This window comes from Ranitomeya variabilis, chromosome 6 (assembly GCF_051348905.1).
Source record: "Ranitomeya variabilis isolate aRanVar5 chromosome 6, aRanVar5.hap1, whole genome shotgun sequence".
NCBI classification, from domain to species: Eukaryota; Metazoa; Chordata; class Amphibia; order Anura; family Dendrobatidae; genus Ranitomeya; species Ranitomeya variabilis.
The window spans coordinates 41,580,715-41,606,138 of NC_135237.1; the positions used below are offsets into that span (position 1 = coordinate 41,580,715).

A 25,424-nucleotide genomic window follows, 5' to 3' on the forward strand; every position below is an offset into this window, starting at 1 on the left:
AATTCCCAAAGGCATCTCCCCCTTCGGGCCGAGAAGTACAGTATGATCGCCCTCAGATTACAATCAGACGTGTAATTTCAACTGTTCATCAGCACGACTGTTTAGTAAAGACCTGTGATCACAGCAGCATCAGAAGAGATTCAGGACCAGCAGATTGTGAGCGGGTAGGAGAGAAATGGCGCCCGGAATGTACGACAGCGGGTTGTAGCCGCGGCAGCAGTTTGTCCATCATGGTAGATTACAGGATTTTCTTTTTTACTTTATTGGGGGAAAGTCGCTCTCTGCAGCATAAACGGCCGAGCTTTGTATGGAGAGACTTTGTAGCATCGAGCAAATTCAGATCTAGGAGCAGTGCGGGGTATAGAAAGATTAGATCTTTAACCCCTTCCCAGCACGTGACGTACATGTACGTCACATGTCCTGCAGTGGTGTAAGAGGTGGGCTCAGGGGCTAAGCCCCCCCTACAAATCATGGATAATGGCTTTGTCATATGGATTAAATTCTACAGCAACTGCAGTATCTAGACGGTCAGACATATAATCCCCCTATGCAGCATAGGTAAATGTGCCCCCCACCTCCAAAAAAATATATCAATTTGATTCACAATACAGCATCCAGGTCATTTGTACTGAAAGCAAACGGCGTAAAAACTCATAATAATGGTCCTGGGATCAAATCCCACCAAGGACGACATCTGAAAAGAGTTTGTATGTTCTCCCCGTGTTCCCGAGGGTTTCCTCCTGGTTCTCCGGTTTCCTCCCACACTCCAAAGACATACTGATAGGGAATCTAGATTGTGAGCCCCAATGGGGACAGTGAAGATGTGTGTGTAAAGCACTGTGGTATTAATGGCGCTACACTCCCTGGCAGAAGTTATGTAGCTTATCCATGTTATGTAAATAAAAGCTTATAACCTGATGTTAAATTCATCCATTGGTTGTATAAATTATTCATTTGAAAACTGAAACCCTCCGAAATGTGGTTTAGGTTAAGAAAATAAATTGGCATCAATGCAGAAATATTGATCAGTTAATGGACACAGAATGGTCAGATTTTGCCAAGACAAAAGTTTTGTCACCTGGTCATATAATGCACCCAATCCCAGTTTAGATCCTCACCTGTGCTCAGTAAATGATCGGTTAATTAGTGTGTGTGTATAAAAAGAAACCCAGCACCCCAGACCTTCACTTGAACTCCAACTTGAGCTCTGACAACATGCCAAAAATCCACCCTGCGACCAAAGCCTGGATTATCAAGAGGCTGAAGACCAGATCCACTGCAGAGGTGGCTGGCACCTTTAATGTGTCTCAGCGTCAAGTACAAAGAATTAAAAAAAGATTTGAAGAGACTGGAGATGTGTTTGACAAGCCCAGGTCCGGCAGACCCCACAAGACAAGTGCTCAGGAGGAAGGTTTGTTGGTTAGAAAATCCATAGCAAGCCCCTCTTCCACTGCAGCAGAGCTCCAACAGGCCTGGTCACCTCAAGTCCCTGTGTCAACTAGAACAGTTTGTAGGATTCTGTCTCGAAATGGCCTCCATGGTGGAATCAGTGCCCAGAAGCCAGAACTAAACAAAGGCAAATAAAAAACTTCGTTTCATTTGCAAAGTCCCACAGCCTGCTAAACACATAGACGCTGGAAAAGTGGCAGAAGGTGGATTTCTCTTATGAATCTTCAGTAGAATTACACCAAAGCTGCCGCAAATACTGCAGGAGACCTACTGGAGCCCGTATGGATCCAAAATACACACAGAAAACAGTTAAATTTGGTGGTGAAAAGATCATGGTCTGGGGTAACATTCAGTATGGGGGTGTGCAAAACATTTATCAATAGCCTAAAATATCAAGAAGTATTAGCTACCTCTTATATTCCAAATCCTAAAAGGGGTCAAATTCTGCAGCAGGATGGTGCTCCATCTCATACATCCATCTCTACAACAAAGTTCCTCCAGGCAAAAAAGATCAAGGTGCTCAAGGACTGGCCAGCCCAGTCACCAGACATGACCATCATTGAGCATGTTTGGGGTAGGATGAAAGAGGAAGCTTGGAAGACAAAGCCAAAGAATCTAGATGAACTCTGGGAGGCATGTAAGACTGCAATCTTTGCTATTCCTGATGACTTCATTAATAAATTGTATGAATCATTGTTGAACCGCATGGATGCAGTCCTTCAAGCTCATGGAAGTCACACAAAATATTAAATATGACTCTAATAGCATCACAACTTTATTCACCAATGTTATGCAACATATATTTGTATTTTAATGTAATTATTTGTTTGAATATCACATTACGTTCTGTGGGCGACAAAACTTTTGTCTTGCCAAAATCTGACCATTCTGTGTCCATTAACTGATCAATATTTCTGCAATGATGCCAATTTATTGTCTTAACCTAAACCACATTTCGGAGGGTTTCAGCTTTCAAAAGAATAATTTATACAACCAATGGATGAATTTAACATCAGGTTATAAGCTTATATTTACATAACATGGATAAGCGACATAACTTCTGTCAGGGAGTGTATATAAGCAAATCAGAATGAATGAATGAATGATTGATGCACTTTTTTTTCTCCATTCCAGCCACTTGAATTCTATTGCACATTTTCAATTACATTACATTGTAAAGTGAACAGTGCCACTGACATGTATTACCGGTACTTTTCCTGTGGCTCTTGGAAGAAGGGTGGATGAAAAAGCGGGGGAAAAAAATAGCATTGGTAGGAAGGGGTTAACAAAGTGACACAAGCAGTTAGGAAAATCAATAATGTGAACAGAACTTCTCACTGACCTGGGTCCGATGGCGGGAATTAATAACAGGTCATCAAGTTGGGGATGTCGATGAATCGGGAAGATGACGCTGGGGAACTGCTGTAAGGAAAGGTCACAAATGTCAGGGAACGGATGGATGATAATAGATACGGTAGATATGATAAATAATAGATAGATGATAATAGATAGATAGATAGATAGATGATTATACTGTAGATAGATAGATGATAATAGATAGATAATGATAGATAGATAAATAGAGAGATAGATAGAGAGATACATAGATAGCCATATTTTTCAAAATGTCAAAAGAGTTTTCAACTTTGACAACTTTTTAAGAAGTGTGATGGGTCCTGGTGGATAAGTTCATCACAATTGATGCCAGATATATACTGTAGGACGCACGGCGGGTGAAACGTGTAGGCGATTGCCACCGATTTACGGAGCGATAGTCTGATACCGTCCAATCGGTGTATACGGCAGGAAGAACGGTAACGTACAGCAGTCAATTGATTCCTACATTTCCAGGAGAAATAACTGAGGAGCGACAGAATGTAGAGATCTAAGGGAAGATGAACCCGGGATCTGGTCCAGCAGCGGATGATGGCGGCAATGTGACAACGTCACCTTGCGGATTTCTTCCCCCAGAAGCTGCTTTGCGTTTTCTCCTGAGATCAGTCTGGCGTTTACACGGATGGTGGTAAAGGACGGAGGATGCGACAGGCGACGCTGCAGACACACAAACCTCCTCTCCGCTTCATCTGCTCCCAACGCGGCCACGAGCTGCAGCACAACCATCGTTACAAAGAAAGACATAAGGATATAAATATATAAACTGCAAGATTATTGATTAAATAGTCTTGGAAAAAAAATGTATTAACAAAGTTGTTGTTTACAGGGAATCTGTCAGCAGGTTTTTTTTTTGCTATGGAATCTGAGAGCAGCATGATGTAGGGACAGAGACCCTGATTCCAGCGATGTGTCACTTAGATTACAGAGTGCAGCAGTTGTGATGCAAATCAGTTTTTAGATTTAGCAATGGAAAAGAGCTGAGAAAGTTAACCCCGCCCACACCACAGTTAACCCCACCCACATCAGGCTCTCGGTGTACACAGCAATAGACAGTGAGCTGCTTATCAAAGAAGGAGGCGCCCCTTCAGTGATACATGCTCTGTAACATGCTATCCACTGTTTTTAAGTGGGCAGGTTTGTTTGGTTTTTTTTTAATCAGTATTCTGCCAGCACTATATGTACTGGATCATCCTTTTCTACCCAGTGGGTTCTGATCCTGTCATTGTTCAATGGTATTCCTGCCCCGAACTGTAAGCCTGCCTCTGTTACGTTTGTATGTAGTTAGATGGACAGAAGAGCACGAGCAAAGAGAAAAATGTGCCACTACCTCTTGTAATCCGGCTCGGTGCCTCTGCTGGTGGAGCCAGATTACTTTTGACAACACTTAAAAGAAGTAATTGACACCTGGTGCTCATCACTTTGGAAGTACAGGGAACTTTTAAAGAGAATCCGTCAGAATGACTAGAATACATCACCCTCCCCGGGTCCAGCGCTGAGTCTCCACACAATCAGTGAGCTCGGCAGATCATGCCATTAGCTCTGACAGACACTGGGCTGAGCAGCAGAGACCCAGCGCTGGACCAGGGAAGGGTGAGTAAAGCGTTGGTCAATTTTTTTTTCTTTCAACTGGAAGCTGGGGTTTTTCCAAAACCGGAAATGTCCTTTAATCCCATGGAGGGGTAGTGATCCATGATTGATGCACCAGCCTGGGGGCGCTTGGAGCCTCAAACACATGCGAGCTTGTATCACACCCAGCAGTGCATTTAGTGTGCACGCTGTCACTCACCTCGTTGTTGCAGTACACACTATGCAGATAATCCTCCACTTCTGCTGTCAGACGAATCTTCGGGAAGAATGACATTTCACGCTGGAGATGCAATTAACTCCTGAAAGACAACTGCAATAACAAGGAGGCAATCATCAGCCACGTGGAATTTCCTAATAGGACAGAACGCTCTCGCACGGCCTACACCCGCAGGCAAGTACTGAAAAATATATGCAAATAGGGCTGAAGAGCTATGGTAGATCTGAAGCCGCCGTCACTCCAGCTCTATTCCCCGCCCAACGCTGCTGCCTCCTCCTGCTGGACTGACTGCTCCTCTGCCTGAACTCACCCAGCACTGAGGCCGTCAGGGCGCCACGCAGAGACCCGCTCATTTGCATATGGAATATAGAGTTTTCTAACTAATTATAACAATGAGATGTATTCTGCTAATGTGATTTCTATAGGGGCAAAGTCCCCGAAATAACGGTTTAATTAGTTGAGTTTGCATTTTCGGGGGTGACCGACTCGCTTTAAAGGGTTAAAGTCGCCTCCATTTTACTCGGCAGTCCCATGTAACAGTATATAGTCCACACTTATCAGCTGTCATTTCGGGTCAGGAGACCCCTTCCTAGACACTGATGTGAACCCTGCCTTACACAGCCGCCCCTCACCTCCAGAGCCGGCACCACACACCCGAACCCACCGAGGTCCCAATCTGCAGAGGAAATTTCATTTGTGGCACATTTGCGTCTGCAGCACATTATGCCGTGGATTTTACTCCATTTAATGTACAAATCGGCAGCGAAAAGTTTTGCAAAGAGGAAAAGCGAGCAGGGGAAGGTGCACTAAACTGTTCGGCCGCACCGAGCGCCTGTGCTTGGTGTGAACGGTCATTCTGTGCGGACCGTCCCTTTAAATCTATCAATCTTCACTTTCCTCCCTCTCCCCGGGACCAAGGCTGAGTCTGAGCCATTGCTTCCATTATGTTACTGTCTGCTATGTGACGTCAGCGCTGCAGACAATCACAAAGGAGACAGCATTTGCCGTTTAGCTCACTGATTGGCTGCAGCGCTGTCAATGTGACGTCAATGCTGCAGACAATCACTGAGTAGAGAATTTGCCGTTGAGCTCACTGATTGAGTGCAGTGCTGTCAATAGGATGACAGCGCTGCAGACAATCACTGAGTAGACAGCATTTGCCATTGAGCTCACTGATTGGCTGCAGCGCTGTCAATGTGATGTCAATGCTGCAGACAATCACTGAGTAGACAGCATTTGCCGTTGAGCTCACTGATTGTCTGCAGTGCTGTCAATGTGACGTCAGCGCTGCAATCACTGAGTAGAGAGAATTTGCCATTGAGCTCACTGATTGGGTGCAGCGCTGTCAATAGGACGACAGCGCTGCAGTGCAGACAATCACAGAGACAGCATTTGCCATTGAGCTCACTGATTGGCTGCAGTGCTGTCAATAGGATGTCAGCGCTGCAGACAATAACAGACATTGGGAAGAACAGCAGAGACTCAGAGTCGGACCCAGGGAGGGTGAGTAAAGCGCTAGGTTTTTTAGAGTAAATTTCAGGCGGAGAATGAAAATTAGAACAACATGGCCACTTAATTATCAGCACAACCACCGACCTTGGATCGTAACCGATATTACATCCCAATCCCATTGACATGAATGGAGTGGAGGTGCAATACCGCGAACAACCCATAGACAGGGAGGGGCGCTGTTTCTGAAAAAAAAAACACAGCCATGTTTTCTAATCCTGGACTCCCCACAAGGAGAGTTCTTACTATTTATGATTATGACACAAGTGAAGCACAAAGCTGCCATTTAGCAGTAAATGTTGGGGCAATTGTCCACGGTGTGAGCAGACGGCACATAAACACCCGACACTGGGACACATACAGTCCTGACTGCGGCCGGTACCGACCCTGCACAGAACCTGCAGCTGCCACAGACACACCCAGTACCTGTGTACGGACACCAGTGGGGGTCAAACATCCGCAAAGGCGAATCTTCCCACTCCACCACCAGCTGAACCTGTGCACGGGCGTCTTCTTAGCCGACATTAGAAATGATAAAAGCGAAGAATTCTCATTGGAACACACAGTAATCCTGAGGCGGCCTTGACTCTGAAGACCAATCTAGGGAGGGAAGACATAGAGGTGTGAAGAAGCAGAGAAGACAGCACGGTATTAGAGAAGTAAGCGTATCTACCACGCCCCTCACAGATCACAGTTCTCGCCCTAGTGTTCACATTCTCTTTGCGAGGCTTTAGCGGCCATCTTTGGTGTGGGCTGTTCCATACACATTATATACAAGCTTCTGCAGCGAGGCATGTTGGGAGATGTAGTGTTGGTAGGATATATTTACAGTTTGTGAACGACAATTTAGAACAACCAATCATCGAGCAGCTTGAATCAGCACGTTCCTACTTTGCCAATGTAGGATTGGATGAAAATATTCATGGGCGTGTTAGATTTAGCCAATGTAGTTTGATCCTGAAGAAAGGCGTGGTTTACTGCCAGAACGGCCTTGGAACGTCAGGCGTCTGGTGACGTGAGCGGGCCGTGCGTGAGGTGCGCGCGCAGCTGTGTGTACAGCCAGCTGTTGAGCGGTGTATGTGGGAGAGTGTTTGGTTGTTCCCTCGGGTGAGGGCGGATGGAGCCTGCGGCCTGACACACGGGCACTGCTCGGACCGGACAACACGCGCCTCCTATGTGACCGGTGCGGCCGGGCTGTGGCCTCTGTCATCATGGGCCTCATCTTCGCGAAGCTGTGGAACTTCTTCTGCAACCAAGGCAAGTGCCTGCCGGCTGCACACAAAGAGTCGTCCCCGTGCATCATCCCTCCCCGCCGGCGTCCCCGTGCATCATCCCTCCCCGCCGGCGTCCCCGTGCATCATCCCTCCCCGCCGGCGTCCCCGTGCATCATCCCTCCCCGCCGGCGTCCCCCGTGCATCATCCCTCCCCGCCGGCGTCCCCCGTGCATCATCCCTCCCCGCCGGCGTCCCCCGTGCATCATCCCTCCCCGCCGGCGTCCCCCGTGCATCATCCCTCCCCGCCGGCGTCCCCCGTGCATCATCCCTCCCCGCCGGCGTCCCCCGTGCATCATCCCTCCCCGCCGGCGTCCCCCGTGCATCATCCCTCCCCGCCGGCGTCCCCCGTGCATCATCCCTCCCCGCCGGCGTCCCCCGTGCATCATCCCTCCCCGCCGGCGTCCCCCGTGCATCATCCCTCCCCGCCGGCGTCCCCCGTGCATCATCCCTCCTTGCTGGCGTCCCCGTGCGCGATCCCTCCTTCGTTATCTCCCCCCCTCTCCTGCGTTATCTCCCCTGGGCTGCTCCCCCTCTTTTGTCATCTCTCCCCTGGCTGCTCCCCCCCCCCCCCTTTCGTCCCTGGCTGCTCCTTACCGGCTCCCCACCACTTGCATCATCCTCTCCTCCGCTTTCCCCCCCCTCTGTCTGCTCTCTATGGATTCCCTCAAAGTGATTGAAAGTATGTTAGGCTATAGTTCTACAAGTCTGGTAACGTTGCCGCACCGATAGTGAGGGGCCCCTGAGCTGCTTCAGGCTGTGTGCAGAATATGCAGCGGATTTTCCATCCAGATTTCTGTGCTTACTGCAGTCGTTATGTGTGCTGCCTGGCGCTGCTGTTGTCTTGTTCATTTTCATCATACATTTCCCCTGAGTAGCTCACACATTGGATGCCACCTGTGTGCACGTGCCCTTAAACACTAACTGCCCACTTTATTCAACAGGTCTTAGACGAAGGTGTGCTTGCCTTATAAATTCCTATTACTATGACTTATGAGCCTTAAAGGGGTCCTGTGCGGATGGACACGCATTGTTCATGTTATCCTAATAGTTATGTAGCTATGAGCATTAGGATAATGGTTTCATCTCCCCGGTGTAACCCTTTAATATCATCCGGCTCCAGCATGGCTCATAAAATACTCATTTTAATTTCAGGAGTGCACAGCCTTTTGCAGATGGAATTTCAAAGTAACTACCTCAGTCTCATCAGGTCTAAGAGCCGTATAATGTATGCAGGTGGCATCAAGTATGGTGACAGGACCCTTTTATGAATCTGTTCCAAAAGAGGAATTCCACCACCCACTGTCAAAATTCAGCTTTTTTTTTCTTGTATGGCGGGGGTTGGGATGGGTCACTCCACTGCTTGCTGGAATGAGGGCTGATCTACAGATATGTCACGTCTGACGTCAGGCAGCACACGGGCCGTTTGTGCCGCCTACGGCGGAGGCCTCTCGTGTTACTGTGTCTATATATCTCCGTAATTTATTTTACACCAGTCTTTACGCCCCTTGTTCTGCCCTTGCGGTCCCACTGTATTGTCTGTGTCTATAGAATTACCTTTAAAGGCTTTGGTCCCTGTGTCACATTTAAACATTATTATTATTTTTTTTTACTAAATTTGTTTACAATCTTAATTCCTGCATTTCTTTTCTGCCCTCCGTCCATCTGCTATGCTGTTGCAGCCTGTGTTTGTTTTGTTTTTTTGTGAGCGTCCCAACCAGTAATATAGGCTGGATCCACACCGCAGTCATCCTACAGCCAGGCGGAGACACACAGGGGTCACCTCATACACCCAATACTGTTATATCTTTGCCTTGGTGTGGGAGGTGACCGCTGTGTGTCTTCACCTCGGTGATCGGTGTTCTTGATGGAGACTTGAGAAGTTGGCCGTTCACTTTGCAAAACTATTCAAAAGCAAAACGGACTGATCATATTTTCTCCACCATGCGACCAGCATTAATGCAATGCGGATGGTTGGTTTTCTGAGGCACGAGTACAATGCTTCATTTGCCTTGATTTTAATTCTTTAGGTCATTCTTTGTCTGGAGGTCCATAGGGGCATGTCTCCAGCTTAGGACCACCGTGTGGTGACTCTGTGTAAAGGGCTATGTCCGCCACTCCCCTTTTTTGCAGGGCGCTGTGAGAAGGGCACTCTTACTACAGACCCATAGAGACTGAATGGGGTGACGATCGAGCATGCGTGCTACCAGTGGGAGAAAAGTGGACAAGAAGTCATTAGCACTCTGCGAGATAGCTGGCAACTAGACTACCTCCTTTTCAATAGCATATCTTCTGAAAATGGAGTGAGAAAGTATCTACAATCTGAGAGGGCAGAGAAAATGGATTGTAGAAAAGGAATGAGCACATGCGAAGTGATTGCAGGATAGAATCTGTGCTGCTACATAAAAGCAAGTGACGATGGCAGCACCCTGGTTACACACAGACCTCACTCCATCCTGTATTACTGGTAGAGACACTCCCACAAGAGAAACATCTAAAACTTAGATAAGGCTGTAATTTTCATATCTGGGGTGTGAAAACAAATGATTGCAGACTGAAAGTTAATGGTTACATTTACTTAATGGCAACATATGTCAAAGGTGCGTGTGGTCTTTTAAGTGCTGCTCTTTCTTCACCTTCTGCTTGTATACTGCAGCGTAGAGATGGGCGGTTAATATTTCTCCTCCGCATAGACGTCGGTGAGTCTCATCCCTCGAGCTGTTTACACGGGCGAGGCCAGATCCTCCGCACCTGTGATGTGGCGGCTCATGGTAGATGCAGCCTTTCTGATGGTGAGAGTCTGGAGCCCAAGGACAGATGGTATCGCCTCTTCTGCAGCAGCGGTGCCCAGTGATTCAGCAGCGCCATCAGTCAGTCGTCTGCTGTTCGACTCGTATTTCATTATTAAAAGGGATCATTACTCTCGGCAGCCCCCTTTGTGATCAGGTTCCCTGTGCGCGGAAATTTGTCAGCAGATCCTAATAAAATCAATGAACCGTCAGTGTCCCCATGTAGACATCGGTGAGCAAATGTACTGACTCCAACTCCGTCTTCACAATGAAGATGAAAATATTGTATCCATATCCTATAAGTGATTATTTACCTGTAATAACTACTTGTAGCAAATTGCTGATTCAGAAATTACGAGATGGGTCTTCATTCTTTTTTTTCTTTTTTTTTTGTTTCCTGCTTGTTGATGATTTCCAGTCAACAGTAAATATATATTTAATAGTGCACAGAATAAAGTATCCATAAACCTAAAGGTGAAGGCTCTTGGTACTTCTTCTTTTTTTTTAATGTTGAGATCTATCTTTTAGTCTCTGGTGACTTTTCAGAATAAGCTGTACTCTGTATGTGTATGAGGAATAACAGTATTTTGGACCATTACATGACTTGTATTCATTTCTCAACACTTTTCTTCTCTGCAAACTCTTAATTTTCAGTTGTCTCTGAGCTATTGGGTGAATACTAGTAACCGCAGAAATGAGGGATTCTTGCTTTCCCCTCTCTACGTAGTACATGTTCAGAATCAGCAGCACTGTAGAGGGAAATGTTTATCGGCGCCGAGCAGCGTAGCTGTGACTGTGGTGCCGAGCAGCGTAGCTGTGACTGTGGTGCCGAGCAGCGTAGCTGTGACTGTGGCGCCGAGCAGCGTAGCTGTGACTGTGGTGCCGAGCAGCGTAGCTGTGACTGTGGTGCCGAGCAGCGTAGCTGTGACTGTGGCGCCGAGCAGCGTAGCTGTGACTGTGGCGCCGAGCAGCGTAGCGGCGACTGTGGCGCCGAGCAGCGTAGCGGCGACTGTGGCGCTGAGCAGCGTAGCGGTGACTGTGGCGCCGAGCAGCGTAGCGGAAGTGATCTGCAAACGGCCACTAATTTCCTGATTCATGGTGGACACCGTGATATTGATAATTTAATTATTTGTACCTTAAAGGTACAAATTGGAAGAGGAACAATTGGCAAGTTGTCACTTACGGTATCTTTTTGGTAGGTGATGACTTTTTTATTTTTTTTTTTTTACAATTGTCAGTGACCTGTTAATGAAACCATCTCACGAAAACCCCATACATCACAGTAAGGCCTCTTTCACACTAGCATCGTGCACTGCACGTCGCTATGCGTCGTTTTGTAGAAAAAACGCATCCTGCAAAAGTGCTTGCACGATGCGTTTTTTTCTCCATTGACTTGCATTAGCGACGCAGTGCCACACGTCGCAACCGTCGTGCGACGGTTGCGTCGGACCGTCGCCACCAAAAAACGTTGCTTGTAACGTTTTTTGGTGCGTCGTTCCCATCTTTTCCGACTGCGCATGCGCGGCAGGAACTCCGCCCCCGCCTCCCCGCACCTCACAATGGGGAAGCGGATGCGTTGAAAAACAGCATCCGCTGCCCCCGTTGTGCGGCGCATTCACTGCTAGCGTCGGTACATCGCAATGACGCAACTCGGCGTGCGTCGTCCGACGCTAGTGTGAAAGTAGCCTAATTAGATCAACTAATCTAATATTATAGTGCTGTGATCATATAATGGTGGACATTATACAGGAAAAATCGCACTAGTCATAATAACCAAACAATAAAAACCCGCAACAAAAAATTCCAAACATATTTAGCGTAATCAAAAAATAATTTATTAGATAGCCAGGTACAAACTGAGAACAGGAGGGGGTTACACCCACTCGCACATACAAAAGGGATACTCAGAGCACATTATATGGATTGTCAACAAAGGCTAAACAGGTCATATCCAATGCTACGACATGTGATCACAGATATTGCACGTCTCCCATAAAGCCTAATGAGTCAACATCTAACTCCCAGAATATAAAGAGATCAATTGGTATCATTACCCATAGTCGGTCAGGAGTGAGTCCAAGAGTGTCCTCCTTGACGCTCTTTTCGGCAAAAATAGCCTTTCTCAAGGCGAAACGCGCGTCGTGTTCACCGTTTGTATAATTTTTTGATTACTCAAATATGTTTGGAGTTTTGTCGCGTTTTTTTTTCGTTTGGTTATAATGACCTGTTAATGCACAGTTGTCGGTGCAGAATTTTGTATGTAGTTCTGGATCTTAAGGGTGAATTTGATAACGTCGTCTTTATAACAATGATGCGCTCTGTAGCCTTTGTCAGTAATATCACGACTCCGTGTAAGGGATCAAGTTACTTGTACGCATTTTTTTGTTTATCCTCCCTCCTAACCTGTTAAATGTTCTCATTGCAGAACACAAAGTGATCATTGTGGGACTCGATAATGCTGGAAAAACCACGATTCTCTATCAGTTGTAAGTATTAGTCCTTAGACGTTACATAGTGACCGCTGACTATCTGCACGCCCGTGTTATGTAATACTATCTAGGCAGCGCTGGGAAGAGCCGGATCTATAAGGAATGTTTTCTATGAAACGCCGGAGCTTCCCGTAAGAATTTGCCTATTACTGAAGATGATGATTTTGTTTCTTGCAGCCCCTTGTGCCACAAACCTGCCAGACTGACAGCAGTACCCACTGTATGAATCTGCCGCCCTCGCCCCATGGGGCTCACAATTTAATCTTCCTAACCTTGACACGCTGGGGTATATTTTGTAGGAAGCGAATAACCCAGCAGTTTGGTTTCTCCAGTTTCCCCCCACACTCCTAAAACCAAGGGGAACCTAGAAATGTCTCGCTCTATATGGTCCCTGTTCAGCACTGCGAAGAATTGAGAGATCAGTTCTCGGCAGTCTCCTCACAGACAGGATTACAATGATCGATAATTTGGGATCCACTATTCACATAATATGGTGCACACAGCTCCCCTCCCCCTCTCTGCAGAACAAGCCCACCACACCCCCCATAGAAGTCATGATTCATCTCCAGACACTAATATCTTGTGGTCCATGTTGGCTGCAAATACATGAATGCAGTTAACCTGAAAGATGCTTCACGCTCCCAAAATAATGTACAGAAAATAGAACAAAAAAAATCTATAGGAACAATAAGAAAATAAACATTAGAATAAATTGTTCCAGTTCCTGGTTTAATAAAATAAGCTGGAATTGCATAAAAAAACTGTTTGTATAATTCCAGTCTTAAAGTGGTCTCCCCATTACAGCGAAGATTGGGTTTGGGGAGCGAGCCGGACCGGTGACACATCCACTGATACCCATTGAGGTCATTAGAATAGGACAGGTGTACGATCCCTGCCGATCTCGCACATGGCCCAGCAGGTATCGGGCAGGACGTCAACGAGTCTCCTCGCCCCTTAGGCCGAAGTAAGCTGGGCCGGGATTCCCTCTTCCTTTATCACTCTATGGCCTCATTCCCACAGCTGATATTCGCATACATTTTATCATTATGGCCACACCACCCGGTTTGCTGTCTAGTCAACCGGTCCAAATTACCTGCAGCGTGAATCCATGTGATACTTTTAGTGCAGGTCATAAAACCCGTGGTCGGCCAGAACTTGGCCTATTAAGGGTAGAATCTGTAGAATGAAGGCATCTTTAGCTTTCACTTTTTTTTTTTTTTTCCAGTTTAATGAATGAAGTGGTTCATACGTCCCCGACCATCGGAAGCAACGTGGAGGAGATCGTGGTGAAGAATACCCACTTTTTGATGTGGGACATCGGAGGTCAAGAATCGCTGCGCTCATCGTGGAACACCTACTATTCCAACACCGAGGTAACCGGCGGCCACACGTTCCTGTCCGCTGTCCGGCTTTGTCCCCTTAGCATTTCCATGACTTTTTAGCTTGTTTTTGCACACACTTAAGAATCTCCGTTTACAATTTCCTTTAGTGGAAAATTCAGCATTTGTGGTAAAGGTGTGCAAGGGCAGGTGCGCAAAAAGGGCAAGGGCAGGTGCGCAAAAACTGTTCTCACGGGATGTACTCAGAGCGTGTCCATTGCAAAATCAAAATATACAAGACTGCCGCTTAGTCACCTGGTCAGGAGTAGTTGGGTTATTACTGAGATCGTCTGCAGCTTTGACTCCTGAATGGCAATTGTATAATAGCACAACAAGAGAGAATTGCTATTCAGGAACCTAGGAAAGCTTGGTGACCAGGTCTGGTGGAGCCGCAAGAGAAATTGTCCATTTACAGAACATTTTTGCACACCTTGGCGTATTCCCGAACATAAACCTCTGACGAGTCCACAGGACTCGTCTCCAGTGTCTGTTTCATCTGCATCTGTATTCTTTTTATCTTCCGCTGGGAGACCAGATTTTGGGATTTAAAAACTTTAAAGTGGCCCAATTTTATTTATTTTTTGTCTCCTTCAGCGTCCTTTGTCAAGGGAGAGACCCCCATAAACATTACATAATTGCTGACTTTAATCCCATCAGTTTGGTAAGGGAGTATAGGGAGCTAAGTTTCAGGATTGTGATGGTTTTTAGTATTGTCATATATATTAAAAGTGATCAAATAATCGCAGGAACAAGTCCCCTAGGGGGGCATCTTTTTAAAAATTGTTCGCTTTTTTTTTTTTAACCAAAGTATTTTAAAAAGCCAATTTTTTAAACTCCCCCTTAATATAATCAATATTAGAATAGTCTTTTAGTTGAAAAAAGGCATATTTTCTATTGCCACATGAACAGTAATATTCCAGTCTTATAAAAATATTCAATTGAGTCATATGGTAAACACCACAAAGAACAAAAATTATGGAAATACTACCAGTGTTGTTTCTTTGTATGTACACTTTTTTTTTTTTTGTTTGGTGGAAAAATGATCTGAGAAGATGAATTCAGATCAGTACGATTACAGGGAGATCAAATAGGTATAGAATTTCCTTTCTTAGTGGTGTGTATTTAAAAAAAAAAAAATAAAAAAATAAAAAATGTACATTTAGAATTTTTTTTCCCTGTTAATATCAGGAAATTATTAATGTCATTCAAAACTGCAACCTAACCCACGCAAAAAAAAAAAAAAAATTTGATGGAAATATAAGTTATGACTTTTGGAAGGAGCAGAGGAAAAATACAAATCTTAAGAAATGACTAGCTGCGCAGGACAGGGTTATTTAATGTGTACTGGACGGTTTGACAAGTGGGTCGTCTCCTCCTCGTCTATCCAATAATCCGGAATAGTTGATTATCCACATCGATGGGACCCAGTTGCGTGAATATTACTTTGTTCTCTCATTATTTTTGCGCTGTCAGAAATCTTTGCCACGAGGCGCCCGCAGTTTCCGACATCTGACCTGTAAACCTTGTCATGGATGATTGTGTTCACGTGTGCTGCGGCTAATCCTCCTGGAGGCCCATCAGCTGATTGATGTGACAGCGCGGGGAAAGTGCTGCACCTCCGTGATCTATAGTCTATGAATAGAGGCGCATTGTGTGCACACTGGATGAGTGCCGCCTTTTGTGTTGCTTCTCTAATTGTTTAGCCTCCGGGCAGCACAACTAATGACAGTGCTCAGTGGTTAGCACTGCAGCCTTGGAGCGCTGGGGTCCTGGGTTCAAATGCCTCTCTTGGTAGGGGGAAAATGGAAAGTAGCTAAAACTGGGGATCAACACGGATTCAGGCTGTGCGAACCTCACAGGTCACTTCCTAGAGAGAGAGAGAGATCAGAACTTCAGGAAACATGGCCTCCACTCATTGCTCTTTTAGCTAAAACTTGCATTACCAGTTGTCGGTTGCCGCTCACCATTCCTTATGCTACATGCTGACGATGGCTGGTGCGGGCAGTGTCACTGGCATGTAGATAGTGTAGCCAAATGTCTGATAGGTGGGGACAATGGGTCTACATCTATCGAGACCGTGGTTCGGGGGGAAAGTGCACAGCTGGGGAGTGCTGGCCCCTTCATTATTTCCCTGATCAATCAGACAATCTGTGTCTGATTGACAGATTGTCTGATTGATCAGGGAAATAAAGAAGGGGCCAGCACTCCCCAGCTGTGCACTTTCCCCCCCGAACGATCAGGACACATGTCATTCACCTACTGTGCAGGTTGTGCGCCCGTTGACCAGGGTACGTTTTACAACAGTTTGTCAATTTGTTCATAAACTTCCAGGAGGAACAATATTGGACGGGACAATGAAGTGTAACGATGCTACATCATTGGCGTTTACACGTGTCGGGGAGCGATCAGATCCTCTTATCTAGGAACAGTTATTGATGATCTAGAAACTCATCTTCTTGTTTCTCCTTAGTTCATTATCCTGGTTGTCGACAGCACGGACCGAGAGCGACTTTCCATCACAAAGGAGGAACTCTACCGAATGCTCGCTCACGAGGTGGGTCAGACGCACATCCTGCAATGTCGGCTTTACAGCTCTAGTTCTTCACTTTTGCATGTTCTAGCTGAAGTGGCTCCTCATCTAGTGACCATGATTTCTCCTCCAGCAGCCGGCGCAGTGTCTGACAGCCGAATATCGGTCAGAGTATGCAGACAGCCGCTCACAATCTGTATCTTTTTCGGCTATTTTGTCCGGTCAGACGTCCGGCAGTATCGGATCATTGCCAAAGGGTTACTGGCTGTTAGAGTGCAAGCCCCGATCCAAAATCTCTCATTCTTCACTCACTACAAATGCCAGACTTTAACACTAGGACTGCCAGACTGGTCACCCCCCCCCCCCCCCACCCCAAACTACCGAATGGAGCTATATTGACTCCTGGCTCGTTTTTGTTTTTTAGAGTTTCTTGCTTCTGGTATTCCTGTAACTTTAATGTATAGAATGCAAAATAGCAAGAATATCGTCAGGCTTTAGCATAGTTCTCCTAGCCATATGAGCAATTAGAAAAACTGCAGGCCGTATTCTACAGAAATGATGTAGCCAACTTGAGCGTTCACTGACGGATGTCCTGTATATGTCGAGCATATTTGCAAAAATGCTTATTATTCTAAGTCAAAGCCAACATTTAAAATGAAAACTAAAATAATAACTTTCAGAGACAAAGACTTGCATAATATAGTAGGGAGTCAAAATGACTCCTTTTGGTAAGTAAAGGTAAACTTTGAAAAAAAGGTACTTTTTTTTTTTCCAAACTTATTTGTCAAAATCTTTTTTCACATCCTAAATGAGTAAAAGTCACCGAGTCTCCAGCTGGAATTGGGAAAAATGTAGTCACAGAAGAGAAATAAAAATCACGAGGAGTCAAAATGACTCCATCGGTAGTTTTACTGTTCAGAAGGAATTGCTTTAAGGGAATGTTCCCACTTTCAGGATTTGCTGCGGTTTTGACTTGCTTTTTATTTGCGCAGCATCAAAACTGCAGCGCTCAGATGTTCCAGCATAGTGGATGGGATTTCTAGAAATCTGCGGACACTGACATGCGTCGCATCTTTCAGATCCGCAGCGTGTCAACTTCTCTTGCGGATGTGAATCTTCCTTTTAGATTTGTAATAATGAGGAAAATCCACATATGTAAAAAACATAAATGCGTGTCCATTAGTCTGCGTAATAGGCGCGGTGCAGCGTCATAACTGCAGCAGATCCTTAATGTGGGAGCGTACCCTAACCCACGTGCATTGTCTGAGCATGACCGATGAATCTATGGGTGCAAAGATGGCAGCAAAGTACTGACGTCCGCGCTGACTTCAGCCCCATCATCTGTGTCAGAGTTTTGGAAAAGTTGTAGTTTATTTGTGCCTGTGAGGCCGGAGTCTTATAATGAATATATGTCGGCCCAGGTAACAATGCTCACCCTTTACTACCCCCACGAATCAAGACAGCAGAAAATCTGTCACTAACTTTTTCGTGCAAAAATGACTTTTGTTTTTTTTTCAAAATTTGCAACTTTGACATCAGAATAGTGTCTGTGACTCCAATGTTGTTGGGTTTGTTTGGTAATGTTGGAGTTTTGGGGGCTTGATGCATTTTTTGCAAATACAGCGTGACCTTGGTGCGGATTTTTTAGTGCTCATGTTTGCATTGTAGGGTGAGAATAGCAGCAATGTGACCGATTAATCCAGAATCTCCTCTGACCGGTTAAACTTCGCTGTGGAAATTGACCTGCCATGTTGAGTTTCACTGTGGATGACCCCATTAGTAAAAGCCCCCCGCAGCAAATCTGCACCACAATCGTCATGTATTCACACGCAGGGTTTGTTGCATTCCCACAAAAGAATCTACGTCAGACTTTTCTGGTCCAGTGAACGGACATATAGGTTCCTCTGTCATATTTGTAAAATTGGAGGGAAAAAAAGTACCATGTGAAGTAACCTTGTGGGTTTAGGAAGAGGGCGCGCTTTTGCCCAGAAATGGCTCCGCACCTGGGCATGGGCCGTGTCTCCTGGTTTTGCAGTTTAGTCTCTTGATGTTGCCGGCACAGCACAAGGACAAGAGTAGCGCTGATATTTCGGCGAAAAAAATAAATAATCTGACTCTTTTGTTTCATAGAAGCCATAGACTCTCTGACTCTCCTCCAGTGTGGCCTTGAGCCGTCCCATAATCTGTCCTTTCCGTAGAGGTTATTATAGCAGCAATATGATCCCGACTCTCGCGGTCCAGGGCCAGATTACGTCACTTACCCCAGAGCTCGATGAATTGTGTGATTACTGCAGGAAACGTTACACCGCGGAATATCATGACCTAATCCCCCGGAGGCCGGCAGGGAAAGAAATCCGATTCCCGGGCAACTAAAGGGCAGAAAAGCCAGGACAAAGAAAGTCGCCCTGAACGTTTCCCCTGTCCATATATTTGTATATTTGCTACTTGTGGAAAATGTGCGCGGCTGCTTGGTAAATATATATCGATGGTGTATGTTTGCTTTTAGGATTTACGGAAGGCGGCAGTTCTTATCTTCGCAAACAAGCAGGATATGAAAGGATGCATGACTGCGGCCGACATCTCCAAATACCTCACCCTTAGCTCTATTAAGGATCATCCGTGGCACATCCAGTCCTGCTGTGCTCTCTCAGGAGAGGGGTACGTAAGGTGCATTCATCGGTCGCCCCCAACTAGCTGAAAATAAACCTTCCCGGGCCACCATAGTGCATATTCCAATTGTCTACATGAGCCATGCTGCAAAGTGTGTGTGCCTTCTGGCAGCTGAAATGAATGGTTTCTAGATAAATGTCTTGTATTTGTCTCTTGCCAGTGAGACCAGCAAGTGACTGGAACACATACAGAGCCTTATCTAGCCTCTATCTAGGCCTCCAGTCTGCTAATAATGAGATGACTCTGCGTTTAATGTCCTGGTATATACAGTAAAGACCATTTGAAACAAACATATGGAAAACCCTCAGTGTTTCATCTAGAAACATCAGACTAATTTCATTCGTGTTCCATTTTTTTTTTTTCATTCATATGTCATGCTTTGAGGGTTTGTGTCAAAATCGATCATGCTGTCTGAACCATGGGAGCATGCAAAAGGCTCTGGCTGTATAATTTCATCCAGGTATTTTGGGGGTTTTTATTATTAATTTTTTTTACGTGGAATTGCTGCAAGGTTTCAGAGAAAATCACTCATTTTTAAAAGCCTTCCAGAGGCCAAGCAGAAAAAGTGACTAGTACAAGTGGTGTGCCCGGCCGTCTGCTCCGCGCCCCGGCCGTCTGCTCCGCGCCCCGGCCGTCTGCTCCGCGCCCCGGCCGTCTGCTCCGCGCCCCGGCCGTCTGCTCCGCGCCCCGGCCGTCTGCTCCGCGCCCCGGCCGTCTGCTCCGCGCCCCGGCCGTCTGCTCCGCGCCCCGGCCGTCTGCTCCGCGCCCCGGCCGTCTACTCCGCGCCCCGCCACTTGATGACAGGCATCCCCATACATGTGCGTATAGCGTAGAATCTGCCTTTCAAGGGGAGTGGGCCAGGGAGAAGTCCATTTTGGATTAGTCACCAGAGTGGCCTGGTTCCTGTCTGGCTTTCAAGTGTGTGGGTTTTTTTTTTTGGTTTTTTTTCTCTCTAAAATTGAACAGAATTTCTGAAAATAAGTATACGTTCACATATTGCATATTTACAAGATTTTTTTTTTTCCTGCATATCTTCATCAAAAAACCATGAAAAATGCTGCATAAAATACATGTCATAATGTGCGTTTCACCCGTTCCTTTGGGTGAAAAACCTCTTGTCTTATATTCCGTAATATACATTTTATTTTCTTTCCTAACTATTTTTCCCCCTCTCTTTTTTTTTTTCCCTCCTGTGCAGGTTGTGTCAAGGTCTTGAATGGATGACTTGCCGAACCGGAGTGAGATAACTTGTTCTCGCCCTGAGACACCGGTTGCTGTTTGGACGGTTTTCTGTACGTTTTTACACTACAACATCTCCATAATTTTATAAGCGGATCGGATCTATCTCGGAGCCACACTTGAATCAAGTTGCGCTGCGTCAGGGACGGTCTGACAACCGCACTACACACAATCTCCGACAACCTATTTTCCGAACAATCATTGTACATCCGGAGCATTAATGCACAAAGCTGCTGTTTTTTTTTTTTTTTGTTTTTTGTTTTTTTTTGTATGAAATGGAGAGCGGAGTATAGCGGTTTTTGCTTTTAATACTTCTCTTACATCATTGTGATCGGCAGCTCTGCCACTTCTGCAGCTGTGGAGTTGGCGTCCTGAAAGGCGTCGTTCCTCAGACATTGGTCACCGTTGGAGAATTCAGGACTTCGAAGGGTCAATAACTGTATATCTGTTACAGCACAAATGTTACTAACTTTTTTTTTTTTTTTTTTTTTTGCAACCAGCAAATACTTGCACAAAATCAAGGGCCGTATGAGGTTTATCTATAACTTGTAAACCTGCTTCTAAGTTTTTGAGTTTTTGCTTGACACTTTTACAAAGGATCAGTGCCGGGATCCCAAGCAATTGCCAGAACTGCGACCAAAAGAAGTTGAATACTCTTGGCTGGTTGCGCATGTGCAATGTCCCTCTGACCAAGATGACTGAGCGCTGCTCTTGAGCCTCTTTGTATCGTCAGTGCCATGCATCCATTAAAAGGGACTACAAAAGCGCAATCACAACCAGTCGCTCCATTCAGCGCCTGGCTGCAGTCTTGTGACCAGGGGATCCCTCTATTCAGTGGTGGTGATGTGTTCAGGGCAGGAGGATGTTTTTATTGCAGATATTCAAGTTCTAGTAACGGAATTCCTCATTAGAGCCCTATCCTAAAACGTGTAATTACTGGAACGTTTTTTTTAATTTTTGTATTTCAGATGAATTTCACTGCCGACGTCTTCATTTACTGCAAGTAAAATCCCTTCAAGGGTTTGTTCCCTCTTTGCATTTTGTTTTAAAAATAAAAATAAACTGTGCTGTACTCTCCTTCCCTGGGTCTACCGGTGAGTTTCTGCCGTTGCGTTCATTGGCGGAGAACAGACATGTCATCGGCAGCCAATGCCAGACACCGTGACTTGCCACTGGACCCAGGGAAGGTGAGTACAGCGCAGGTTTTTAAAAAAAAAAACACAAAATACAGCGAGGGACGAATTATATTTGAAAGGATCAACCCCTTTGTTTACTGTGGATATTATGACTTTTTATTACTGTATACATTTTTTGATATTTTATATCTCCAAGATCATATCCCGATATGTAGCAGATGTAGTCATAATATTATTAGCAATTACCTCCAATTAGAAATGTAGTATAGTTCTTCCAATTCGCGATGTCACTTGCCTCATGTGCAGGGTATTGCAGTAGCTTAGGTATCCATGGTTACGACCACTAACAACTAACTGTCACTATGAGTGGTCGTAATCATGGATACCTAAACTACTGCACATTGGAAAAGAGACATAGCTAATCAGAAGAACTATACTACATTTCTAATTGGAGGTATTTCCTAATATTATTACACCTACTGTCTATTTGGCATAGGATCTTGGAGATGGGAATACCCCTTTAATACAGGTGATGTGTTTCATGATGGGAGGAGAGGTCAGGTAATATCGGGGCTGGTCTGCTGCGGTCTCGTCAGCATCTTTTATTGGGAATAAAGAGGCATTTAGCGCTTGATTTGACACCATTGTATCTTTGCTCTCTTTGAAGGAGAGGACGAGGTATAATGGGTCAGGTCAGACTAGATCCAGGATATTACGTCTGCCGCGCTCCAGCCATGGTACGGAAATAAGACGCAACGTTCTCCGTGGTTGTAATGATATTGCGTTATTCACGGGATTATTTTTAAGTTTTGTTTTTTTTTCTGTTTGTAAATATATATGATAAAGATAAGGACACAGGTGAAATATAAAATTAGGTTGCAGAATGAAAAGGTCAATATTGAGGGCTGTATGTAGAAACCAGGTCCTCCTCTAGAGACTTACTGACCCAACTTATTTAGGTGTTGCGCAGTTTTAGAATTTGGGGAAGCAGGTGTTACATGTACTTTTTCTTTCACCCTTATGCATTTACGATTTTACATGTGTCCTGCTTCATTTTTGGATAATCTGACCCTCTCGTCTCGCCCGCAGTAACGCCTGGTGCCTCACACAGTGGATTGATGTCGGCAGTATCGGGAATATGTGAACGGGGGGCAAACCTACAGTTTGTGGAGGAGATCGCGGGGGGACGGGAACGAGGCGCTTTCTGGTCATTTTTCCTTTTGTAAGAAATGAGGCCACGTTCACACTATCCGTATTTGGTCAGTATTTTACATCAGTATTTGTTCCTCTCCTGGTTTTGACCTACAAGCAGGGGAAAAGTATAATAGAAACTCGTCACCACTTCTGTATTTATCACCCACTCCTGGTTTTGGCTACAAATACTGATGTAAAATACTGACCAAATACTGAACGCGTCCTACTTGGTCAAGCTGTCACTAGATTGCTGGCAAATCCTAGCCAGTTGGTCAAGTACCAATCAATACCTCATTTGTATAGCGACCTTCTGAAATACAGGGATGTACCATACACTAATTACAACTCTCCAGATACTTTTTCTTTTTTTTCTTTTTTGTTAGCCATCAGATGTGACCTTTTGCATTAGAAGTTTCCAAATAGAAATTTGTAAGGAAACTGCTTGATTTTGCCATGATTTCCAAGAATTCTCTTGTTTTGTCCAAATGTTCTGCTGTAGGGTAATCTGACCCTCTGACTTCTGGAGGTGAGCAGGGTCGGTGACTTCACTTCCACGATTTCTGCAGCTCGCGGACAATATCGGAGGGTGTTGTACATCTGTCCTAGTCATCAGATGGGACCGGTACATGATACTTGCCCCTCTCGCACATCTCCGGTACATGATACTTGCCCCTCTCGCACATCTCCGGTACATGATACTTGCCCCTCTCGCACGTCTCCGGTACATGATACTTGCCCCTCTCGCACGTCTCCGGTACATGATACTTGCCCCTCTCGCACGTCTCCGGTACATGATACTTGCCCCTCTCGCACGTCTCCGGTACATGATACTTGCCCCTCTCGCACGTCTCCGGTACATGATACTTGCCCCTCTCGCACGTCTGCTGGCAGATATCAAGTATGACGTCTCGGGGCCTGCTTGACCCCTGATGCACAAGGGAGGGGGTCGGATTACTTTTGGAATGTCTTAAAATATTGGCCAACTCTCCAAAAGTTACCTGTAAAGTACATGAGGGGGCTGACTGCTCATTTCAGTCACTAAGCAAATCCCCCTTTTTTTGTCATGGTGAATACATGAAGAAGGAGACCGGCTTGGGTAATGACATGAGTAGACGGTCAGCTCCCATTTTACACACCGGTCTTCTAATAAGTTGACACATTAGGAAAAAGTAGGGCTGACGAATCAGAACGCATACTTACCATCGTTAATCTATAATAATAAACTAACTTAAACTTTTTTTAAAACTAATTTTTGCCAAATTAATGTGGCAAAATACGTTATCGCTTTCTTCATAGTGGTAAATCTTTGATTGGACACTTGTGTCTCATGGGACAGGAAATCCTCATGAGAAGCGGTCATGTTGCCACCATAGACCCAGCATTTATCTCCGCCGTATCTCCTTCACCCATTGCGCTGTTTGGTCTAAAGCGCGGCTTATGTCGAGAGTAGGCGTATGGGATATACCAAAGGGACTGGTCCAAACCTTAATGTGTTCTTACCAGGTACAAAAAAATCAGTGCCTTTTTAATATATGCACCAATGATGAGTGTGCAATTAATCTGAAGGGGGGTTGTCTTTTAGGAAATCCCTGTTTCTGGATGCAGTTAAAAAAAATATATATATATATATATATATATATATATATATATATATATATATATATATATATATATATATATATATATATATATATATATATATATATATATTTATAATTTTATAAATAAATATATATATATATATATATATATATATATATATATATATATATATATATATATATATTTTTTTTTTTATATATTAAAAATCTGCCCCCAGTATCCGATATTGGTGGCGGCGCTGATGGGGGGTCTACAGTGTATTCGGGCAGAGCCGATAAGCTCGCTGATTGGCTGCTGCTCTCTAACATGTTTGTTAAATAAGAATAAAAAAAAAAACTGCACCTTCCCCCCCCGGACCTGATAAATTTTCTAAAAGTGGACAACCCCCTTTAATGCTGGAATCCTATAAGTAGCCAGGAGTGGATCTAAAGGGGAAAAGTAAAATCTAAAGGAAAAATGTGTGATCACTTCTGAATAAAAATGGCACCAAAAATTGGCCATGTGATTCTACAGTAGCTTTAGCCTAATTCAACATTTTACAATGCTCTATATCGAGCGCTGTGCCAGGGTTTCCTTCTTAACGCCCCCCCAATCCTAAAAAAATCTAAAAAATGGGACTCTGGTAAAGCCGTTCATTATATAGGAGCAATTGGAATCGCCCTCATCTGTTTAGGAGATGCAAGTCTAGTCTTGTTGTGTCCACCCAAAAACACTAACAGAACGGAGGTCAATGTGACTGTTACTTGTGTTTCAGTAGCTTTAAATTAACAAAAGGTCAATTCTGCCGCATTAGTGTTTTATTTTGTTGCGTATCACATGAGGTGCTTTATGTTGCCGCTTTCTTTTCACATGAAATGGGCAAACACATACTAGTTTTCTATTCATTTTAAAAATGAGGATGTGACCATAAAGTATTGCATCTTTTGTCAGGTTACGACGATGCTGAATCTTTATATGTCGTTCTGAAA

At 44.9% G+C, this 25,424-nt stretch overlaps 2 protein-coding genes across 5 annotated transcripts in view; one reads left to right on the top strand and one right to left on the bottom strand.

Moving 5' to 3' along the window:
• The window catches only part of NSUN6 (NOP2/Sun RNA methyltransferase 6), a 32,125-nt gene extending 25,079 nt beyond the window's left edge, over window positions 1-7,046 (bottom strand). Inside the window, exons 1-5 of one of the 4 annotated variants that reach the window (XM_077268320.1) lie at window positions 6,843-6,952; window positions 6,584-6,757; window positions 4,631-4,741; window positions 3,400-3,555; window positions 2,792-2,871 (exon numbers count right to left, since the gene is read on the bottom strand). In XM_077268320.1, the coding sequence (XP_077124435.1) occupies window positions 2,792-2,871; window positions 3,400-3,555; window positions 4,631-4,705 (311 nt within the window). In that variant the 5' untranslated portion in view covers window positions 4,706-4,741; window positions 6,584-6,757; window positions 6,843-6,952. Of the gene's footprint in view, window positions 1-2,791; window positions 2,872-3,399; window positions 3,556-4,630; window positions 5,701-6,092 lie in introns of all 4 variants that reach the window. The other 3 variants (XM_077268319.1, XM_077268321.1, XM_077268322.1) reach the window with 3 other exon arrangements.
• Window positions 7,047-7,122: 76 nt separating this feature from the next.
• On the top strand, window positions 7,123-24,481 carry ARL5B (ARF like GTPase 5B). The gene is made up of 6 exons (XM_077268325.1): window positions 7,123-7,414; window positions 12,643-12,703; window positions 13,932-14,079; window positions 16,556-16,639; window positions 19,122-19,273; window positions 20,484-24,481. Exons 1-6 carry the CDS (start codon window positions 7,369-7,371, stop codon window positions 20,530-20,532), a joined length of 540 nt encoding a protein of 179 aa, XP_077124440.1. The 5' UTR covers window positions 7,123-7,368; the 3' UTR covers window positions 20,533-24,481.
• The last annotated feature ends 943 nt before the right edge of the window (window positions 24,482-25,424 follow it).